The sequence below is a fragment of the Ascaphus truei genome, chromosome 4 (genome assembly GCF_040206685.1).
Source record: "Ascaphus truei isolate aAscTru1 chromosome 4, aAscTru1.hap1, whole genome shotgun sequence".
NCBI lineage: Eukaryota > Metazoa > Chordata > Amphibia > Anura > Ascaphidae > Ascaphus > Ascaphus truei.
Genome location: NC_134486.1, coordinates 209,879,351 through 209,903,518, shown reverse-complemented (window position 1 = coordinate 209,903,518; position 24,168 = coordinate 209,879,351). Strand labels below are relative to the sequence as shown.

The following is a 24,168-nucleotide window of genomic DNA, read 5'->3' as shown; positions in this document are numbered from 1 at the left end:
CTAGGTCAGATTCCCACTGTCTCATGTAACTCAGTGTATTGTCATTGGGCGACTTCTGGCAGATCACTTCCCTGTACATTCTAGACGTGAGTCCCCTCGTGTCCGTATCTCTAGAACACAGCTGCTCAAAATTTGTTCGTGCCGGTCGAATTGGCGTTTTGTTGTAGAAATCCCTGATCTGGAGGTACCGAAAAAATTCGCTGTTTGGAATATTCTTAGAGGATTTAATTTGTTCAAATGTTTGTATGGTCATTTTGCCCTCCAGATCTTTTAGGCGGGAGAATCCCTTCTGAGTCCAAATTAAGAAATTTTTGCTATTCAGGCCCGGAGCGAAATCTGGGTTGCCCACTATTGGTGTCATTACTGACGCTTTGGTTGTCAGGTTACATTTAAACTTCGTGGCCTCCCAGACTTTTAACGAATTGACCATGGTCTGTAGCGGGTTGTTCATCTTGCGTACCCCTTCTCTGGGTAGCCAGATTAAATTTCGGATTTCAATTGGTGCACAACATCTCTTTTCCAACTCGACCGATCTCCGAAGGCTTGGGTCTGTGTGCCATTGGAAAATCTGCCCTAATTGGGCTGCTTTGTAGTAGGCCTGCAAGCAAGGCACCGCTAACCCTCCACGTAGTGTGGGACGTTTTAAAATCCCTTTAGTAATTCGTGGGTTTTTCCCGTTCCAAATAAATTTCATAATTTTTGACTGGAGGGAGAGGATGTCCGCCTGTACCAATGGGATAGGGAGACTCTGGAAAAGATATAGCATCTTTGGGAGGAGGTTCATTTTCACGCTATGTATCCTCCCAATCCATGAGATATTCCCCTTCATCCAGGTTCGGAGATCCTCCCCCAGTGTCTTTATGATCTTGGGGAAATTTGCTTTATATAAAGTTTTGTATTCTTTTGTGAGATACACCCCTAAATATTTGATCGCAGAGGGTTGCCATTTAAATTGAAAATTGAGGTCAATCAGTTTTTCGATTTCTTTTGGTAAATTAATATTGAGGGCTTCTGATTTTGACTGATTGATCTTAAATCCCGAAATTTGGTTAAATTTGCCCAGTACGTTGAATATATTTGGGAGAGATGTGAGAGGTTTGGTTATTGTGAGAATGACATCGTCCGCATAAAGCGCGGCTTTGTGCATTTGGTCTCCCACTGGGATACCAGAGATATCTGGATTAAGTCTGATGTGTGCCGCCAAAGGCTCTATACATAGGGCGAACAGCAATGGCGACAGCGGGCATCCTTGACGTGTTCCGCTTTTGATTTCAAACTGTTCTGAGGGGAAGCCTTGATATCTCACTCTTGCTGATGGATTTTTATACAGCGCCAGGATGGCCTGCAGGAGGCGTCCCTCAAAGCCAAATGCTCTCAATGTTTCCGAAAGGTAGGGCCAGTCTATTCTATCAAAGGCTTTCTCAGCGTCCAGACTTAACACCATGGATTGTATTTTTTCTTTTTGGGCCAGATCAATCAAATCTATAATTCTCCTGGTGTTATCTGCCACTTGTCTACCTCCGATAAACCCTACTTGATCCGTGTGTATCAACCCGGGAAGGACACTACCCACCCTGTTGGCTATGAGTTTAGAGTATATTTTAAGGTCCGAGTTAATCAGTGAAATGGGCCGGTAGCTCTTGCAGTCTGCCGGGTCCTTTCCGGGTTTATGGATCACCGAAATTGAGGCTTGGAGCATTTGTGCTGGGAATGAGGCCCCTGCTAAAATTTCGTTGAATAATTTCAACATGTGGGGGGCTAGAATTTTTAAATATTTCTTGTAATATAAGTTTGAGAAGCCATCTGGGCCTGGGGCTTTAGCTGGTTTTAATGCTTTGATGACCCCAGAGAGTTCCTCCATCGTGAAGTCCGACTGGAGTGCCTCCCTTTCGCATCTCTTCAAAATGGGTAATTGCGCCTCTTTTAAGAAGGTCCGTAACTCTTCTTTTGTTTTTGGGGTGTGGGTTACCTTATCTCCGTTGTATAATATTTCATAATACTTTTTGAATTCCCCTGCTATGTTCGCTGGGATGGAGGTAAGGTCCCCGCCCTGGTTTCGAATTGCGTGAATGTGATAATTTGGAAGCTTGTTTTTTAGCTTATTGGCAAGTAGTGTGTCCGGCTTGTTAGCTTTTTCATAGAATTTCCGTTTGGACCAGGTCAATTCCTTCTCAGCCTGAGCGGAGAGGAGAAGATTAAGGCTATTTTTAGTGGCTATTATTTTGGTTAATGTATGGGCATTTTTATTTTTCTGATGTAAGGAGGAAAGCTCCGATAGCTGGTCCTCTAGTTTCAAAATTTTACTTTCCCGCTCTCTTTTCCTCTTAGCGGCCAAATTGATAATGACCCCCTGAGGGTAGCCTTATGGGCCTCCCACAGAGTGGAATGGGTAGTCACACTCCCCTCATTCTCCTCGAAGTATTGAGTGATCCGTTCCCCTATTTCCAATTGTAGGGCTGGGATTTTCAACAAGAGTTCATTTAGTTTACAGTTCGCTCTGGGTCTGTCTAGTGGGATGAGTGTGCATCGCAGCTCTATGGATGCATGGTCGGACCATGAAATATCATGGATCTCGGTGTGAGAGACCCCAGGGACCATTCTATTGGATACAAGGAAGTAATCTATCCTACTATATGAGTCATGTGGGTGTGAGTAGAAGGTGTATTCTCTCAGTCTCTGGTGCTGTTCCCTCCATATGTCAAGTAGTTGGCAGTCACGTAGCCCTTTTTTAATTGTTAGTATGTCAGATCTGTGTGTAGTATTACTGGAGGAGCATCTGTCAAGGTCCGTCCGTAGCGCCCTATTTAGGTCCCCAGCGACAATAATGTTGCCTCTGGCCACCTTGTTAAGTTTCCCAAAGAAGGTAGAAAAAAAACCTGGGGCCGTCTCGTTGGGGGCATAGATTGTTGCTAGGGTGATTGGGAACCCTTGGATTGCGCCTCTGACTATAAGGAATCTTCCCTCTTTGTCTTTGAAGGTCTTATCGGGTACGAACGGTATCCGTTTATGTATTAGTATGGCCACCCCTTTCTTTTTCACCTTTGCGGAGGACAGAAAATGTGTTGGGAAATCCCTATCCAGAAATTTTGGGTAGTTGTCTTGAGAGAAGTGTGTTTCTTGCAGAAACAGAATTTCTGCTCCCTTACGCTTATAATCTCGGAAGGCTATTCTGCACTTAGCTGGGCTGTTAAACCCTTTAGTATTATGTGATACTAGCCTGAGTTCCTTACTCATTTAAGAGCGTGAGATGGTCTCGCTGTCGGTGTCTGGATCTGCGAACTACCTTTGGGCCATGTTCTCGGACGCTTCTTCTCCTTGTACTGCGATACCTCTCGCTGCCACCTATAGAAAAACACAAGGGGGAGCACACAGAAGGGAACACTTGGGGGGACACAACACACAGTAAACAAGACATAAAACAAAAGAGTTCTCGTCGTCTCTGCAACGCCGCCTCCACGACGAGATCACCGCCTTTGGGTGGCTGGTCTCCTCTCCAATCGACCAGGGGGACCGTAGGATGAAGATCACTCACCCCTCTAAACCAGTCCCAAAGGGCTTCACTAAGGTCCAGGAGATCTCCCTTCCTCCCCCTTAGTGTGTGGCCCATACGGATTACTGAAGCAGGTCACTCCCTCCCTCTCCCGCCTCGCTCTTTCAGAGCTTGAATTAATAAAACCCAACATGAAATGAACTGAACCTGACTCTGTCCCTTGCTTTTATAACACCGCCTTAGGGTATCCAGCTAGATCTGTGGTGTCTTAGCCTCATCCCCCTGTGATTATGAGCTTCCCCTCTTTTTCTCTTTTCTCTTTCTATAGCTGTCCCTCCATCCCTTCCATCTCTTCTGTGTCTCTTGCTTGTTCATTTCCCCGTTCCTTAGTTCCCTGCTCCTCTCTTGCTCAACCTGCCTCTGCCCCTCTGTTACCCTTCCACCTCTTCCTTTAATAACCTACTTATCTAATCCTATCTCACCTCCCCCTACCATCTACTTCCAGTCACCACTCTCACCATCTATCTTACACTATTCCAAAACTGTCTCTTTTTCTACCTTCACCCACTCTCTCAATCTTGTGTATCTCCGTTCCCTACTTCCCTTCTCCTTTCCCATTCAACCTATCTTCTAACCTTTCTCTTCCTCCATTAATATCTAACCTACTAATTCCCACTCCACTTCCCCCTACACTCTATTTCCAGTCACCGCTCCCACTATCTATCTATCGCTATTCTAAAGCTTTCCGTTGACCTCCCCTCTCCCTATTCTAAGTCTCTACTTACCCTCCTCATCTACCCCTTCTTTCCTACTTGCTAATCTTCTTGCTACCTCCCGTGCTATCTCTCACCTGTCCTTTGCTCCTTTGATGGCGCTGCCGCGTTTATGCTATACTAACTCCCTTCCCGTATGTATTCTACACTGACTTTGCTTCATAATTCAAAAAGCCCGCGTCGGGCCGGTTAGGTGGCTAGTCTATGCCTGCGCAGGACGACCGGCGCCCTCTGGATGCCTTGGGGGGCTTACGGATGTCCTCAGTCTTTCTGGTGACGTCATCTGGCCGCCCCGACGGGATCCCGCTCCGTGCCACCTCCAAGATGGCGCCGCTCCTTCCGGAGCCCAGCCGTGACGTGTATCCGGGTGGCGGCCATTTTGGGCGAAGACTCTCACCAGCGCGGAGGTGCGTGCGACTGCTCCAGTTTTCCCGCTCACCGCTCCCTTCCTGCTCCTGCGGCTCAGCGTGGATTCCCGCCTTCTTCAGCTGCATCTCCATTTTGTGTCAGAGGCTGCCATTCTCAGCAAGGTAGGCCGTCAAATTTCTCCACAGGGATGCTGCTTCCGTTCAAGTTGTCTTGGCCCCTGACTTCTGTTGGTGGGGTGTCGGGACTCGACCCTCCTTCACTCGGGGGTGAGTTTGTATGTCCGATGGTCACTTCAACGTAGCCGGTGGACAGAGTCCAGGTAACTTTAATAACTTCAGAAACGGAACTATGTTAACGTCTCGCAATGAATTTTGATTCTTTGCTGATAACTGGAAATGTTCAATAAAGTCCCTTAGTTAGCTGCTGTGCCCCTTTGCTCTCTGGGGGATCTGGCCCTCTGTTCCCAGACAGGTTCTGGGGGGGCCATAGCTGGATCCTCCCCCACCGGGGCCTCACCTAAGCCCATCTTGTGAAGGAAAGTTGGCCCTTCTTCTGGGCTTCTGATGGTGGTAGATTTGCCTCCCCTTGTAACTTGCAGGCCAAAAGGGAAGGTCCACCTATATCTTACCCCTTTATCTCTCAGGATCCTGGTGAACGGTAATAGGGCCCTTCGCTTAGCCAGTGTTTCAGGGGACAGGTCCTGATATATGGCCATGCGCACCCCCTCATACTCTACAGATGGAAGGGGCCTCGTTTTATGGAGCACTGCTTCTTTGGAGCGATAGTAGTGCATACGGACCACTATGTCGCGCGGTTGCTCATTCATTAGGGGTTTGGAGCGTAAGGCTCTGTGGCACCTGTCCAGGGTGAGATATTCCTTAGGGGTGTCAGGGAGCAGGGACTCTAGCCACTTCTGGATGAAGTCCTCGCTATCCAGCACAGTTTCGGGGACCCCTCTAATCCGGAGATTGTTCCGCCTGTCCCTGTTTTCCATGTCTTCTTGGCGGTCTCTTAGTTCATTTATTTGGTCCTGGAGGCTAGAGTGTTTGCGGTCTTGCTTCTTAATGGCCCTGATTGATTGGTCAACTTTATTTTCTAGGACGTTCGTTCTCTCCCCCAGCCCTGTAACCTCTCTCTTGATATCTTTTAGTTCTGCCTGCAACAGTGCCTTCAGATTATCATACAGTTTATCGATGTCACATTGTCTTACAGGGCGCGTTGTCGGGTTGGCGCGTTCCTCACCTTCCCCGTCCGGCTCCGTCTCTGAGCCGGCATTCGAATATGGCGCCATTTCTCCCCCTGCACCGCTCGCTCCAGATCGGCCGAAATATTCAGGTAGCACCTTCTTCTTGGCTGGTTTGGGTGTTTTCCTCGACATAGCGGGATATTGTGGGGTAATATTAATGAAATGCTCCGTTTAATGGACAGTTTTGTTGGGTTTTTTCTTTCAATATGTTTTAGCGAGGCACGGAGCACTTATCCTATGCGACCATGCTCCTTGCCGTCGCGCATGCGCCTCCATAGGTACAGTTTATTAAACCACACTTTTACCTCCTGTACTGTACAGTACTAACCTCACACGTCCATATTTTCATCCAATTCTGCAGGAAAAGAGAATCTAAACATATACTAAGCGCTCTACCTATTTGCATAACAACAATACAAAAACTACAAATAACAGTGTAAGTAAATGTGAACTTAATATATCCTAAATGAAGGATACACCAGTGGTGCAAGAAAACCCCGCAGACAACCAAGAGTGAATGGGGGAGTGGCTGCCTAAGGATAGAAAAGAAGCCTATCCATAAGGCTATTACAAATGGCAAACAAAAGAGAAAAGAAGTCGTTGGCGCACTACCAGGTATGGAAACATGATATATAGAAAGTTCACAATTCTCTGAAGGAAGGAGCAGTTCGTAGGTCTCACAAATGATCTTTTAGAGATTCTTTGCTGGTAAATTTGTATCTGCAATTAAACAAAAAGACCATTGCGCAGTATTCTCTGACTTTTCAGTTTACACCCACACAGCTACTAACTACTTACTTAAAAGTAGATAGTCAAGGGCCTTGAAAGGTATCTTTGGCTTGTGCTTCGGTGTGAAAGACTGGATAGCAGTGGGTTTTCAGATGGTGTTAGCCCTCTCCAAATGGATCAGTCGCAGTCGCGAGAATTTGTATAAAAAAGTGGTAGAAATACCAATGGTATGATACCATAATACAATTTAATAAAACAAATAGGGACCAACAGCAATAAACTCACATGCTACACAGCCCTATGAACAGGATACAAAGAGCTGTCCGCAGGCCTGAGAAGATGTTGCACGGTGTATAGGGAGGTTAAGTCCTGCGTCTGCCTCCTCCTCGTGTCCGCGACTCGGAGCGCTAGGTCCACCTCCGATGACGTCACTACTACACCGCCGCTTTTCTCCTCCGCCGGCTCACGCACGTTGTATCACATCCAGCTAAACTCCACCCTACGCGCGTTTCGTGACTCCTGACGTCACTTCTTCAGGGGTAATTAAACCACACTTTTACCTCCTGTACTGTACAGTACTAACCTCACACGTCCATATTTTTATCCAATTCTGCGTCTCATCTTCTTGATGGTGGTCTCTGATACGGTAAGATTGTGATTTTTATGCAGAGTGTCTTTGACCCTTAAGGCACTTTTCTCATCATTCTCTTCACTTATTTGGTCAACCAGAAGAGTTGTCTCCCTACAGGAAACAACAATACGTTACAGTAGCCCACAAGTACAGTACATAATTAATAATTAATAATACAGTATAGCTAAATATGTATAATACTGTAATATAATAGTTATATAAATATACAGCGATAACAATAATAATAGATATAGAATAGAGTTATATAAATATACAGCGATAACAATAGATATATATATATATATATACAGTATAAAAGATATATATATATATAACATACAGTAAATACTGTATATAACAGATATAATATTAACAATACTTAATGTGTGTGTGTGTGTGTGTGTGTGTGTGTGTGTGTGTGTGTGTGTGTGTGTGTGTGTGTGTGTGTGTGTGTGTGTGTGTGTGTGTGTGTGTGTGTGTGTGTGTGTGTGTGTGTGTGTGTGTGTGTCAGAATGTGAGTAAACTGAGTACTGTAATGAGGGGGTTGTGGGTGCGTGAGTCATAATGAGTAATAATGAAGTGAGTTATAATTAAGGAAAGAGGTGCAACTCATTTTCAAATAGAATTGATTATAAGAATGTAGGAATGCAATTATGATAATAGAGGAAGGAAGTGTAACACAAAAAAATGTGTACAGTACAGTTTATCTAATAATTGGTATGAAAATGATTCTGTTAAAAACAATTAGCCATCTAACCAATAAAAGCGCTATTGCAGTACTGCACGGTACAGAAAACATACAGTGTACAGTTTTCAAAATACTTTACAGTACTTACGCGGTAGTTACCGTTGAAGTCCTCGTGACTTTTTTGTTTTTTCCGTGTGCATGATAGCTCACGGTGGCTGCTGATACAAGTACCTAACCAGCGTTGAATATTTGCATTTCGTTGTGCTCTCGTGTACATCTCCTTTATTCTCATATATATTCGATGTTTAGTCTGTGTATTCAATGTGCAGTGAATCCACAAAATGGATGGTGTATTTATACTTTAATGACTCACATTAGAGTACGCCCACTTTTAACACCTGCACCTTGGCGCCATGCTTAAAAGGTGACACACATTGCATAGCCTCCCACTCGATGATCTGTATCTGAGCTTGCCCTTGTCCAGATACTGCATTGTGCCATCTGCTTCTATGGATAGACCCCGATTCTATGGATGCAGGAACCCACTTTCTTCTGCCGTGCCTGCCGTGCTGAAATAGCGAAAGGCGGAAGCTGTTTCCAAGCCAAGGCCAAAGCGAAAGGCTAAGGCTAATAAAGAAAACCTTCTGACGACTCCAAAGGCTAAGGCTTTTAAGAAGCCTTATTATGTCAAGAAGAAATTCGCTGATATAGACACAAAGCAAAACAAATGGAAGCCAACCAATCGAACCCACAGGTCACCTCCTCCATCACTCCTCGAAGACGCTGCCGCTTCTGTCCCGGAAATCCACAGGTCACTTTCTCCATCCCTCTTCAACGACGCTGCCGCTGCTCTCCCGGAAATCCAAAGGTCACCTTCTCCATCACTCTTCGCTGACACTGCCGCTTCTCTCCAGGGAACCCCCATCTCATCCTCTTCAGCACCCATCCATCCAGATGTCCACAGCACCCCATGTACAAGATCCAGCTCCTTAGACCGCATGCTGAATGGGTTAAGTGTCGATATCCCTGGGAACTCTATGCTGGTAAAGATAGATCTTCTTTTAGAGACCATGCTAAATATGGATCAACGGATGGAGAAGATGGATCAACGGATGGAGAAGATGGATCAATGGATGGAGAAGATGGATCAACGAATGGAGAAGATAGAGACTGACATAGCGGGGATACATAATTTGCTTGGAGTTCATGACCCTGTATCTCGGACACCAGAGCAGGAGGGTGGCATGGATGGGATGAATGGGACCTTCAACCTTCCATCCCCAAGCACACCCCCTCCATCAGAAGAATATGTGTTCATGTATGCCGTTGACGAGGATGACATGACAACCCCGTCAAGACCACGTCAGGAGACAACACTGACAAGGCAACCAAGACAGGAGGAAAGCATCCTCTCAGACAACCTACCCTCGCCCTCCGCCACAAGCACACATGCTCCCAGAAGCACACCTGCTCCGAGAAGCACACCCACTCCCAGAATCCCACCCACAAACGCTTGCATTGAGACAGTTCCTGACATCATCTTGCGCGACCTGTCCCAGCCAGTCAGGGAGAAGTATAGGAACAAGTGGTGGTGTAGCCCAGAAACATGCCATGTACATTTTCAAGCACCACGTGCCCTATGCAGTGTACTGCGGATGGGCTCACAATGTAAACTACGAAGGGAATCGCGTCAAAAAGGCTCTTCCCAAAAATTTAAGAAAGACTATTGTGGAGGAATTGCGGCGCTATTTTTCAATTAGCGATCATTTAATGAAAATCGTGAGAGACTCCATAAATGGCATTTTGCGGCATACAAGGCATCGTCCCTGGAAGTACGATCTGCTGGGGATCGAAATCGCTGCGTGATTGGATTCTATTCATACTGTCAATGTTTTTACTTACGGTACACCATACACCTGTAAATGTTTTCACTTGCTGTAACTGTACTGCTGCTTGTTTTAAATTGTATTCTTAAATGTTTTCAGTTGCTGTACTTTAATAAAAAAAAACGCTGCTTGTTTTAAATTGTATTCTTAAATGTTTCTACTTACAGTACACCAGGCATGCACAACACGCGGCCCGCAGGCCGCATGCGGCCCGCCTGCACTCATTGTGTGGCCAGTGGCGGCTTTCCCCGTCCTCCTCCCTCCTGAGCCTCCTCTCCCGCCCGTGAGCCGCTATCCCCCCTCCTCTCCCACCCGCAAGCCACTATCCCCCTTCCTCTCCCGGCCGTCAGCCCCCCCTCCTCTCCCGGCAGTGAGCACCCTCCTCTTCCGCCTGGGAGCCGCGATCCCCCTCTCCCACCCAGGAGCCGTGAGCCCCCTCCTCTCCTGCCCGGGAGCCGCGAGCCTGCTCTCCCCCTCCTCCTCCTCCTTGAGCCTGCTCTCAGGACTGCATGAGTGTGCTAGTCCTGCCTGCTCCGTGAGGTGCCGTTGCGGGGAGGTGAGGTGCAAGGGGGGGGCAGGTGAGGTGCAAGGGGGGGTGAGGTGCCAGTGGGGAGGTGAGGTGCAAGGGGGGGAGGGGAGGTGAGGTGCAAGGGGGGAGGTGAGGTGCAGGGGAGTGATGTGAGGTGCAGTGGGTGGGTGAGGTGCAAGGGGGGGAGGAGAGGTGAGGTGCAAGGGGGGAGGTGAGGTGCAGGGGGGGAGGTGAGGTGTAGGGGGGAGAGGTGAGGTGCAGTGGGGGATGTGAGGTGCAGTGGGGGAGGTGCAGGGATGGGGAGGTGAGGTGCAGGGGAGTGATGTGAGGTGCAGGGGGGAGGTGAGGTGCAGGGGGGGGAGGTGAGGTGCAGTGGGAGAGGTGAGGTGCAGTGGGGGAGGTGAGGTGCAGTGGGGGAGGTGCAGGGGTGGGGGAGGTGAGGTGCTGGGGGGGAGGTGAGGTGCAGGGGGAGTTGAGGTGCAGGGGGTGGGGGGGAGGTGAGGTGCATGGGGTGGGGGGAGGTGCAGGGGTGGGTGGGGTGAGGTGCAGGGGGTGGGGGGGAGGTGAGGTGCAGGGAGGAGGGGGGTGATGTGCAGGGGGTGGTGGGGAGGTGAGGTGCAGGGTGTGGGGGGAGGTGAGGTGCAGGGTGTGGGGGGGGTGAGGTGCAGGGGGGGGTGTAGTGGGGTAATGTGAGGTGCAGGGGGAGAGGGAAGTGAGGTGCAGGGGGGAGGTGTAGTGGGGTGATGTGAGGTGAGGTGCAGGGGGGTGATGTGAGGTGCAGGGATTTGATGTGAGATGCAGGGGGGAGAGTGAGGTGAGGTGCAGGGTGGGTGAGGTGCAGGGGAGTGATGTGAGGTGCAGTGGGGGGGTGAGGTGCAAGGGGGGGAGGAGAGGTGAAGTGCAAGGGGGGGAGGTGAGGTGCAGGGGGGAGGTGAGGTGTAGGGGGGAGAGGTGAGGTGCAGTGGGGGAGGTGAGGTGCAGTGGGGGAGGTGAGGTGCAGTGGGGGAGGTGCAGGGATGGGGGAGGTGAGGTGCAGGGGGGAGAGGTGTGGTGCAAGGGGGGGAGGTGAGGTGCAGGGGAGTGATGTGAGGTGCAGGGGGGAGGTGAGGTGCAGTGGGAGAGGTGAGGTGCAGTGGGGGAGGTGAGGTGCAGTGGGGGAGGTGAGGTGCAGTTGGGGAGGTACAGGGGTGGGGGAGGTGAGGTGCAGGGGGGGAGGTGAGGTGCAGGGGGGAGTTGAGGTGCAGGGGGTTGGGGGGAGGTGAGTTGCAGGGGGTGGGGGGGAGGTGGGGTGCATGGGGTGGGGGGAGGTGCAGGGGGTGGGTGGGGTGAGGTGCAGGGGGTGGGGGGGAGGTGAGGTGCACGGAGTGGGGGGGTGAGGTGCAGGGGGTGGTGGGGAGGTGAGGTGCAGGGTGTGGGGGGAGGTGAGGTGCAGGGGGGAGGTGTAGTGGGGTAATGTGAGGTGCAGGGGGGAGAGGGAAGTGAGTTGCAGGGGGGGAGGTGTAGTGGGGTGACGTGAGGTGAGGTGCAGGGGGGTGATGTGAGGTGCAGGGATTTGATGTGAGATGCAGGGGGGAGAGTGAGGTGAGGTGCAGGGTGGGTGAGGTGAGGTGCAGGGGGGGTGAGGGGCAGGGGGGTGGGATGTGTGTGGTCTGCAAGGGGGTATTGTGTGTTATGCGGAGGGGGAGTATTGTGTATGGGTGAGGGGGAGAGATGGGGGTGTGAGATAGAGGGTGAGTCTCGCAAAAGTTGAGGATGAGGGGTGCTGGGGGAGATATGAGGATGATGGGGTGCTGTGGCAGATATGAGGATAATGAGGGGTGCTGGGAGAGATTGATGAGAGGTGCTGGAGGAGATATGAGCATGATGAAGATGAGAGGTGCTGGGGGAGAGATGATGATGATGATGATGATGATGATGATGATGATGATGATGATGATGATGATGATGATGATGATGATGATGATGATGATGATGATGATGATGATGATGATTTTAATCATGCGGCCCGAATCTGTTTTCCTTGGAGCAGTTCGGCCCTTCTCGCTTTATAAGTTGTGCAGGCCTGCAGTACACCATGAATGTTTTTTTACTTACTCCACCAATAAAAAAAATGCTGCTTGTTTTAAATTGTAATTGTTTCATTGTGTCTCCTTTGCGGTTCAATGAGGCATGAGGCATACTGTACAGTACTGTACTGTATACTGTAGGCATGCTCATTACATCAAAACAGTATTAAAACACATTATTAGTATTAGTATTATTAGAACACATAGTGTACTGTAATACAGCTAAACCCCGTTATAACGCGCCTCGCTATACCGCGATTCTGTTATAACGCGGTTTTCCCATGGCTCCCGTTTAAAAAAAAAAAAAATTTTACATTTAAAATTTTTTTTTTTTTTGCACACTGCACATACTGCACACACTCACTGCACACACACTGCTCATTGCTCACACTGCACACAAACTGCACACTGCACACACACTGCTCATTGCACACACTGACACACTGCACACACACTGCACACACACTGCACACACACTGCACACTGCTCACACTGCACACACTGACACACTACACACACACTGCTCATTGCTCACACTGCACACACACTGCTCACACTGACACACACTGCACACTGCACACACACTGCTCATTGCTCACACTGCACACACCTCACACTGCACACACACTGCTCACACTGACACACACTGCACATTGCACACACTGACACACTGCACACACACTGCACACTGCACACACACTGCTCACACTGACACACACACACACACACACACACACACACACACACACACACACACACACACACACACACACTACACTTATACATAAATCAGCCTTACCTTACCTTGGGGATGATTTTTGAGGCATGTGGCTGCAGGGTGGGGGTGGTGCTGCGGTGGAGGGGGATGATGGCTGCTGCGGGGGCCCCCGATGCTGCGGGGCTGGTGGGATGGCCCGGTGCAGCACGGGGGGGGCATGGGGAGGGGGGAGGGCAGGACGACCCTGCGCTACGGCAGGGCCAGGGGGCCCTGTATTGCGGCGCGAGGGCCCTGTGCTGCGGCGGGGGGAGCCGGACCGGAGGGGAATCCCCCCTCCCATCTCCTGTCACGCGGTGACAGGGGAAGCGGAAGCCGGAGGGGCATCCCCCCTCCCATCTCCTGTACCGCGGTGGCAGGGGAAGCCGGAACCGGAGGGGAATCCCCCCTCCCATCTCCTGTCACGCGGTGGCAGGGGGAGCCGGACCGGAGGGGAATCCCCCCTCCCATCTCCTGTCACGCGGTGGCAGGGGAAGCGGAAGCTGGAGGGGCATCCCCCCTCCCATCTCCTGTCACGCGGTGACAGGGGGAAGCCGGGACCGCGGGGTAAATACTATATGCACTGATGCGGCGGCCATTTTTTTTTTTAAATTAGCGCGACCCCGTTAGTAACGCGGTGGTCTCGGGGTGGACCCCGAGGACCGCGTTATAACGGGGTTTAGCTGTACATGTACAGAATAAATGCATACTTTTTATTTTCGGGGTTTATTATACAGTACAGTATGTAAAAAAGTATTGTATACATTATCAAAAAAACAGTATACTGTTTCAGATTTTCTATAAAGCTCACAATAATTCTGTCCTAATCAATAAAAATGGCACTGATTCAGATTCAGCAGTGTACAAAAAGTGATATCCATCGAAATCCCTCCATTTGCAGTTCTCAGCGTGATGACAAAGTTTATTTTCTGAGGAAGAAAATACAAGTTTCACTTTAATGGCAGGTTCAAATTAGTCTGTCCCCTAAAGAAGTTCCCGCAGTCCCCTTGGTCAGTCCCAACAATAATTTTCTCGGGGGGCGTCTCTTGTTCACATACACCCATGCACCTAGATGTGATGAGACGCATATGCATTTCAACAAGCTTCCAATGCGCATGCGCCTAGCTGCCCACCAATTGTTCAGTAACTACTGAAGAAGCTGCTCAGCCAATGATATTGCTGGACAACATTTTGGCGAATTGTGACTAAAAGAACTAAATAACCATAAACAAAGCGATTGATTACAGGATAATCGCTTTACTGTGCATTGATATTGATATGGTAAAAAATTAATTACATACGGCAGCTGTACCCACCATAGACATTGCCATTCGGTTGGTGCCGAGCCACTGCCAGTCCCGTAGTCTTGATTATACACGTAGTTGACAGGTGACAGCGGACCTGCTACACCTGAAGTTGACAGCTGATGAAGCTGGAAATCGCTTTGGTACATGCAAGCTTGCTGGTATCTGTACGTGAAATCCTGCTCAGGCTGCAGGTATCCAGGCGGGGCAGATAGCAAGGGTTTCACAGGCAGTCGGACCGTTATTGGAAGCCGGTTCTGGCGCTGGCACATTGCTTGCCTGGGACTGACGATTCTTATTTGGTTTTACCATGACCTTTCGCCTTTTGAACTCTCCATGATCAAAGATACTAGAAAAATCAGGGGCAACACACCAATACCCTCCTCCTGTAACTCCAGGTGCAGGAGCAATACGAAAAAAACACGGCCATGAGCATGTGGTGAAAATTTGTAAAAGTCATAATTTTCGAAAAAATATTGATACATTTGACCAACTGTGGCCATCATATCATCTGCTGAACTAATTGCTGACCATTTTAAATAAGCGTACGTTATGTTGGGCTTTTTGAATACGGACTGCAGTGGTGTACTCATCTCTGGACCTCTCTTGACAATGGAATAGAACACCAGACACTTTGCATTTAGTTTTTAATATGAAACGCCTAAATAGTTACAGTGTTGTACAACTTCTTCAGTACCAAGGTTAATTCACAAAGGACCACTGTGGTATTTTTTAAACACCTGCAAGTCGACACATTACTGAAGCGCATGCGCATACAGTACGTTAGAATTCATTACAATTCATGAATATCTGCCACCTGGCAGATACGCGAAGAATTGCAACCAATTAAATTCGAATCATTCTCATTAAACAGATCAAGCGCGGGTGACGCCGGCATGATTACGACATAAATACGGCACGAATGTCGCATGAATGCCGCATGAACGCGGCGATGCGCGTGGCATTCGGAAAAAGTCACCGGAAAATATCTGAGAAGTGTTAAAATAAAAGGGGCCGCGGCTGTAATACAACCACTAGACAACACCAATTTAAACCAGTAGCCAACAAAATACATAATTAAAAAAAAAAACAATCTGAAAAAAAAATTCAAGCCATCACAATTTAATCTAAACAATAAAAATACATAGAAAATATAAGAGTCAATAGAAGAAATGCATTTGACCAAAAAATGCATTGGCTATTACTCTATTCATCTGTACCCTAAACACGCACAGATTAATACGTTAGCAGTCAATGGGCAATGAAAAACATAAAAAAAGAAAAATCCAATGAAAAAACCTGTAAAAATAAAGTACATACATTCAATATTTCTCTTACCTTTAGAAGCGTTGGCCCTTCGAATCCAAGGGAATCAGGAAGCTGTCGTCTTGTGACGTCACAAAACACAATACAACGCCATCCATTGTGAAGATCCTGGCAAGGTAACAGAATTCTTCTTTCTTCTCTCTTCATCTGTGACTATTTCTTTAATTTCTTTATCTTCTGTCTTTATCTGCCAATCCAATATCCCCATGTTAAATCCACGATGTTGACACGTCGGCTTCTTGAGTTCAAATAAGCCATCACAGCCGTAAATATGGCCTGTGACGTCACATTTGATTGGCAAATGGTTCTCACGTCAGTGATTGGCTGTGAGAATCATGTGCCTTTTTTTTTTGTGGAAGTGACGTTATGTAAAGGAAGTGAAGCCAGCCAATCAGAATGGTTGTGCTTCATTTCCCTTTAACATGACGTCACAAAATCCAAAATGGCTGCCCTCACGTGGTACTTCCGACAATCAGATTGTGAGAAATATATATCCCCAATCTGCTTGAATGTAGTTGACCATGTGACCAAGTAATTTATGGGAAAGGATGTGATGTCATCCAAGGGAGTCACATGGTCTACTACAACAAATCAGATTGGGATATAGTTCTCACAATTTGATTGGCTGAAGTGCCACGTGAGGTCAGCCATTTTTGATTTGGTGATGTCATGTTAAAGGGAAATGAAGCACAACCATTCTGATTGGCTGGCTTCACTTCCTTTACATGATGTAATTTCCCCCCCAAAAAAACAAAGGGCACATGATTCTCACAGCCAATCACAGGCATGAGAACCATTTGCCAATCAAATATGACATCACAGGCCATATTTAAGGCCGTGACGGCTCATTTGAGCTCAAGAAGCTGGATTTAACATGGGGCTATTGGATTGACAGATGAAGACAGAAGATAAAGAAATTAAAGAAATAGTCACAGATGAAGAAAGAAGAGAATGGAAGATGAAAGAAAGAAAAATGTTCTGGCCAGGATTTTCACCGTGGATGGCGTTGGATTGTGTTTCGTGACGTCACCGGATAACAGCTTCCTGATTCCCTGGATTCGGAAGGCCAACACATCTAAAAGGTAAGAGAAATATTGAATATATGTACTTTTATTTTTACAGTTTTTTTCATTGGATTTTTCTTTTTTTTATGTTTTTCATTGCCCAGTGACTTCTAATATATTAATCTGTGCCTGTTTAGAGTACAGATGAATACAGTAATAGCCAATGCATTTTTTGGCAAATGCATTTATTCTATTGACTGTTATATTTTCTATGTATTTTGATTGTTTAGATTAAATTGTTTTAAATTGTGATGGCTTGAATTTTTCTTTTCAGATTGTTTTGTGTTTATATTTTATTATGTATTTTGTTGGCTACTGGTTTAAGTTGGTGTTGTCTAGTGGTTGCATTAATTAATTGTTGTGTTGGTTAGTTCTTTCAGCAATTACATTTATTTTTTGGGCTAGTGGTGTGATTTATTTAATTGATTGGCTAGTGGTTTTATTTTTTTAATTGATTGTTTGGCTAGTGGTTGTATTTAGGTGATTGATTGATTGCTTATTACTTTTAATTTTACAGTTTGGGGGTTTAGGTGCTTGTTGTATAGATTTTATTATTGCGTATTTTGGACATTCAGGCTTTTGTAAATGACCATTGACTGCTATAGTAGCTTATCATGCTCATATTATATGGGTATGATGTACTACTATAAAAATCAATGGGTACAGGGTGAGTATAGTGGGTCCGGGGTGGGTGGTTGTCACGGGAGACCAATGCTTTTAACACAAAAATACCTGTATCCTTTGATTGAGCAAAACGTGAGATAAAATAAATTGTAATTTATTCATACAAAAATAATACGAAAATACACTTACTTAGTTACGATGTTACATCTGGTTACAGGAAAGATCTTAGATGGAATCTCAGGTGAATTGTGTTACAGCATGTTGGATCTACTTCACGACTGGCTGCACAGACTTTTAAAACCTCACAAGTTCTATCTTCACACTGTGCAACCAATCGCGGCGTGGGAACAAAACATCCCACCTATTGGCAAGGGAACCTGGCAGAGGCTTCAAGGTATGCTGCGAGCATATGCGAACTTCGCCCTTCAGCCGCTTAGCATGCCTAGCCAAGCCCACTTCCCTGGTGACATACTGTCTGCCTTTCCCCTGACACCTGGACATATGTCAGGGAACACTATTTACCTCTACCCCTCCCCACTGAACACTTGACAGTGTCAGTTTCTTTGAACTACCAGACACAGGGGAACCGAATCCGCAGGGTGGCTTTAGAAACCAGTATCTAATTATGCATTGCTTACTCACTGTGATTTCCTGCCATGCATTCTAAAGCCTGGTACTTATACCCTAAGAGTCACCTCCTGTTCTGGCCTGCCTGAAAATCCCCTTATGTCTATAATATTAAAACAGTTAAACTAGGGTAATTTTAATTCATCAATTTTTATAAGGCTTTATAAAAATTGTGTGATAACCTTTTTAATGGTTTCACCCCAGCAGCGCCCACATCAAAACTCAGCACTCTAGGACGTTCCCAGCCAAAGTTACCTCATTGCTTATCCGCTACGCAAAAGACTGCTGACTTTTAAAACTTTTTTCTTTCTGCAGTTGGCAGTGAAACACTGTGACAATGCTTATAACTGATACATAACTGGGAAAGACATATACAATGTAACTCCGGTATTAATGTGGTCCCCTTATACCTAGCTGGACACACAGACAATTCTAACACATTTACAGGCTTGCAGTCAGCAGTGGGCTGCAGAGCTGACACTTTACATTTACCCACTATGACTCAGGGGAACCCTGTTACATGGCTTATACAGCTGATACATAGCATTAGTCTCGCCCCTTATCCCTGGGGGGGAGAGACACAGGCATTTTGAATACATTTGCAGTATTACCACCCATGCTGGGTTGCAGAGCTGACACTCTACAGTTCCCAATCTGGCTCAGGGGCACCCAGCCGGGCATAATACCTTTATCTATTGGCCTGGGTACCACCTCACTTTCACAGTGGTTATGGCTCCCAGGTGGGTAGCGGGGCAGGGTGGGTTAACCCCTTAATTACTGTAGCGGTTATTAACCGCTAAGGTAATTAAGGGGCTAGGGGCCATTCAATTGTATTTATTATATATGCTTTCTGGCAACGGAGGACATGGACCTGCAGTATGCTGACGAGGACACCCTTCACATTGGCAGGGGTAATTAAAATGTTTTTTTTTTCTTTATTTATGCTGGCTGGCTAATTTTGTGTTTAATTGTTTAATAATGGACAAATAATCTATTATATATAGATTATTTTGCCATTACTGTACTGTATGTGTTTGGTGGGGGGGGGGGAGTATTTATTGAAATGTAGGCCATTTACATTTTTTGGAAATACAGGAATGGTACAGCAGGCATGCGGGGACCCACGGACACCACCTGAGGACCCACGGACACCCATGAGTTAGGATCCAGGGGTCCCATAGCTGTGGATGCCATGTGGACCCTCGGGGTCCCAGACTCCCTTGGGGATGACCCAGGGACCCACAGACACCCACAGGCACCACCTGGAGGCCCACCGAGACTAGCAGAGACCATCCTAGGGCCCCCAGACACCTGTGGGAACACCCGTGGTGCACTGTGGGGCCAACTGACACCTGTGGGGACCACCTGGGGACCCACACCAGCCTGTGATATTATTCTTGTGTCTATAAAAATAAATATTGGTGTTATGTGGGGTCACAGCAGGTGGGTTGTGTATTGGTGCTTACTACATATTTAAATTTAAATGTATGACTAGTGTAGATGAGCACAGGGTTTCTGGAGTAGACCCGCATTGGTTTCAAGTCCGGGGACCCCTTCTTCTCTGCTTTGAAATGTAGTCTATGTTTATTTTTTTTAAATACAGTAATGGTACCGCAGACAAGCGGGGACCACCCAAGGACCCACGGACGTCCAAGGGGACCACCTGAGGATCTACAGACAACTGCGGGGAGGAACCGGGGGACCCAAAGCTGTGGGGGACTCGTGGAGAACACTCAAGGGCCCCAAGACACCTGTCGGAACCACCCGAGGGCCCGCAGATACCCATGGGGATGACCTGGGGACCCCCAGACACCTGTGAGGACCACCCGTGGACCACATTGGGGCCACACAGACCACATGGAGGCCCACGGAGCCTAGCAGGGAAAACCCAAGGGCCCCCTGACACCCGTGGGAACCTCCCGAGGTGCACTGTGTGGCATGCAGACACCGGTGGGGACCACTCACGGACCCCCACTGGCCTGTGGTATTAATCATGTATCTATAAAAATAAATATTGTTTTTATGTGGGGCACAAGGGTGGGTTGTGTATTGGGGCTTACTACATTTTTTTTTTTAAATGTGTGACTAGTGTAGATAAGCAGGGGGTCTCCGGAGCAGACCCGCATTGCATTCATCTCGAAACATCACGTGGCATTACGCAAGATTTACCCAGATAAAAGTTCGAATAACGGCGGCTGATCTGTAACTAATACAGGCATACCTCGTTTTAAGTACACCCGCTTTACATACACTCGCAAGTACGTACTGAGCGAGAGAGTGTGTGACTGAGCGAAAGAGTGTGTGACTGAGCGAGAGAGTGTGTGACTGAGCGAGAGAGTGTGTGACTGAGCGAGAGAGTGTGTGACTGAGTGAGAGAGTGTGTGACTAAGTGAGAGAGTGTGTGACTGAGTGTGTGAGTGTGTGTGTGAGAGAGAGTGTGTGTGTGTGAGAGTGTGTGAGAGAGAGAGTGAGAGAGAGTGTGAGTGTAAGAGAGAGAGTGTGAGAGAGAGAGAGAGAGAGAGAGAGAGAGAGAGTGTGTGTGAAAGAGAGTGTGAGAGAGAGAGAGTGTGTGTGGAAGAGAGAGAGTGTGTGAGAGAAAGTGTGAGAGAGAGTGTATGTGAGAGAGTATGTGTGCGAGAGAGTGTGTGTGTGTGTGAAAGAGAGTGTGTGTTGGAGAGAGAGTGTGTGTTTGAGAGAGTGTGTGTGAGAGAGAGTGTGTGAGAGAGAGTGTGTGAGAGAGAGTGTGTGAGAGAGAGAGTGTGTGTGTGAGAGAGAGAGAAGAGAAGAGAGAGAGGGGGGAGGGAGAGGAAAGAGAAGGAGGGAAAGAGAGAGGGCTGCTATACAGTACTGTCCCGCGTGCGCGCCTCTGACCTCCTTGCTTGCTCCTATTCATTGTGCTGTGGCTGCCCCTACAGACCGCCGTAGTTGTGACTCACCAATTGACGATGATCCACCTCAAACAATAGGGAAACGGCAGTTCGCGCATGCGCCTTTCAGCACCAACTATACCGGCTCCCTACCTGTACTGGAGCTCTGATCAAGCTGGGCAACTACATGTACAGCACACATAGAGGCTGTAAATTGCATCACTGTAAGCTAAGCTGATCAAGGACCTGAGTAAAGAAGCACAGCATTGTAAAACACTGTACAGTACAGTATTGTACTGTGTTGTTTTCACCAAAGTCACAAATCAAAGTCCCAAAAATATATCAAGTCAGTCAAATAAATACACCTCACCTTCATGCCCTTTCAGTAAAAATACTGTACGGTAGAAGATATGCCCTCTCCTTCATCCTTCCTACATAATTTTTACATAATTTTCCATTCATCCATTTTGCATCTGCAAGCACCAGTAAGAAAGATCAGCTGACATTAAAGATTTTATGTCAATAAAGACTACTGTGTTTATTTTGGTTACAAAAGCATTATTTACATCAGTTATGCACATATATGATGTTTGCAGTACAGTGCATGCATTGTAAAGTTGAAAAAAGTTAGTGCTTCACTTTAAGTACATTTTTGCTTTACATACTTGCTCCAGTCCCATTGCGTACGTTAAAGCGGGGTATGCCTGTACTGAAATTGGTAGACCAATTAAGTTTCTTCAGTCAAACCTACTACATTTTCTAAGAAGCCTAACTGTTAAGTATTAACACTCATTTTACAGTATGTATCTCCTCTTTTATCTATGCTCCTATGATTCTCTTAATCCTTTTATCATTTACCACAATTGTATTTTAAAATTAATATTTCATATTTTCTCAATTGAGTTACTTTTTATTTTATTTCTTAGACTATGACATTTTACCACAAAAAGGACTACAGTTCATCAGAGAATTACACAGCTGCGTTGTATGTATTTTAATGTTATAACTTTATTACTTAGTAAAGGTTTAAATTAAAATTCAGTGCTTCTTTCATGTATTTTTTAATCTTTAATAGGTATTTTTAGTGATATATATATAATAGTCAATGTATGTTTACAAAGTTATAATTAAATATTGTAATGCAGGACAGGATACAGACCCACGGGGCAGAGGTAGGGAGTAGTAAACCTACCTTTGATCAGAGGCCTGGTATGCAGGGGTAGTCAAGTCCAAATCCAGGCTCGACACAGGCAACAGGCAGGGATAGTCAGGTCCATTTCTGGGGTCAAGGCAGGGGTGGTCAGGTCCAGGCAGAGGTCAAGACAAACAGGATCAAAGGCAGAGCAAGGCATAGAGAACTTTGAACGAGCAACTGCCTGCTATTTAAGGTCCAGAATTAGCTGCTGGAAATGAGGGCCAAAGAGAGGCTGAATTACTGTCTGGAACTGAGGGCAGGAATTGCCAGGAAGAAAGATGGCCACGGTAGCTTCAGTTAGGATGAGATCACTTTCTGTCGGGAAATGAGGGCAGGAATTACAAGGAAGCAGGATGGCGCAATTGCTTTAGTGTGGATGAGGTCACTTCATGGCAGTGGCCATCTTAGGTATCAAAAAGATTCCTTATAAATATCTTCTTATATGTTATATAGATCTTTGGCAATGAATGACTATGTATGCCTGTCACAGGAGACCTGGTTTATCAACACCTTTTTATACTGGTATCATTGATTGAGCAAATCAAGGAGGTAAAATAAATTGTAATCTATTTCAGGAAAAGACATATACACAATGTAACACAATTTGCACGGTTAGCACACTTACTGGGAATGGGGCTAACTAATAAACTTATCCTTTAAATGAAATTCACAATAATAACCTCTGTAGGAGCCCTTTCCAATGACCGGGAGGTACTCACGAAAGTCCTGGAACTGATTTCGGCATGCAATGCCAGCCGCGACCGCTACATTCTCAAAAAGCAGGACTTATAAAAAAATTTGAGTCAAAATCTTTGAAGCCGGCTAACGTCTATTCAGCACAGAGCATCTTTGAATTTGCCGCTGTTGGTTTGGCGTTTGGAATCACCTCTCCTGATTGACTGCAAGGCTTCTTTTGGGTTTCAGTGCACTATTCACAAACCTCCACAGCCTATCAGAGCGTGGGAATTCTCCTGCCAACCAATCACTGATTTTCCGGTATTGTAAAGCCGGGTGAGCACCTTTTTCCAGCTTTCAAAGGGGCATGCGCCAACCTGGTAACTCTGCCTCTTTGCATGCTGAGCCCCCGGTGGCTCCACAGAGTCTGGGCTCTGGCAAATGGTGGCCGGATAGCCCTTTGTTAGCCCAGGATGCGGTTACTCATGCATGACTGCAGTTCCCCTCCTGGTCTAACACCTTGACATCCCTGAGGCTTTCAAGTCTGGACTTCGAACAGACCCATAGGCACTAAGCTTGGTAGCCATCTGGTCAACAGCAATCCATGACTTGGAAATCCCACAGTTCATTCACAGGTTATCAGTACATATTCCTGTGACGGTGATGGGACACCCAGGCCAAAAATAAAGGTATTATGACCGGCTGGGTGCCCCTGAGCCATATTGGGTAGTTTGAAGTGTCAGCTCTGCAACCCAATTATGGCATGTGCACTGTATTTCAATAAAGCTGTATGTTTGTATTTTACTCTTCCAGGAGTGCCAACCAGCGGAGATGCCCAGGGCATGAGTTTCAGGGATGATTTAACGTTAAAGTGTTATCAGGGTGTGTTTGGGTAGAAGAGGGCCAGACTTGCTGGTTACCCTGAAACAAGTACTCAGGAATCCTACCAGATTCCTGGGGACATGAAGACACAGACCGCCATACAAAATCCTCCCTAGGAAGCAGTTTTGCAGCTCATTGCCAGATCTCCCTGCTTCAGCACAGACCAGAACAGTAAAACCGGGCAGGGGGAAATCACATTCCAGGGTCCCCCCGTATATGCCCAAACCCCCAGAACTCAGTGTAGGGGTTCGTTGTCTTTCTCACCAGGTATAAGGTTGCGAGAGTAAAAAGGTTTTTAAGTTCAGGGCTTGAGAAATAAAAGCGGCTGTTTGCTAACTTTTGTTAGAAAGCTCCTGGTGCGCTGAAACTTGCTGTGCGCGTAGTTCAGGGAGAAACATAGAAAACACCCATAGTGTAATTTTCATACGTTTTTATAAAAATTG

At 46.8% G+C, this 24,168-nt stretch overlaps 1 protein-coding gene across 4 annotated transcripts in view; it reads left to right on the top strand.

Moving 5' to 3' along the window:
- CATSPERE (catsper channel auxiliary subunit epsilon) overlaps positions 1-24,168 on the top strand; it is an 891,786-nt gene that overhangs the window by 599,826 nt on the left and 267,792 nt on the right. For all 4 annotated transcript variants that reach the window (XM_075596820.1, XM_075596822.1, XM_075596819.1 and 1 more), the window contains one exon: positions 21,900-21,958. In XM_075596820.1, coding sequence (XP_075452935.1) covers positions 21,900-21,958 — 59 coding nt within the window. The remainder of the gene's footprint in view (positions 1-21,899; positions 21,959-24,168) is intronic.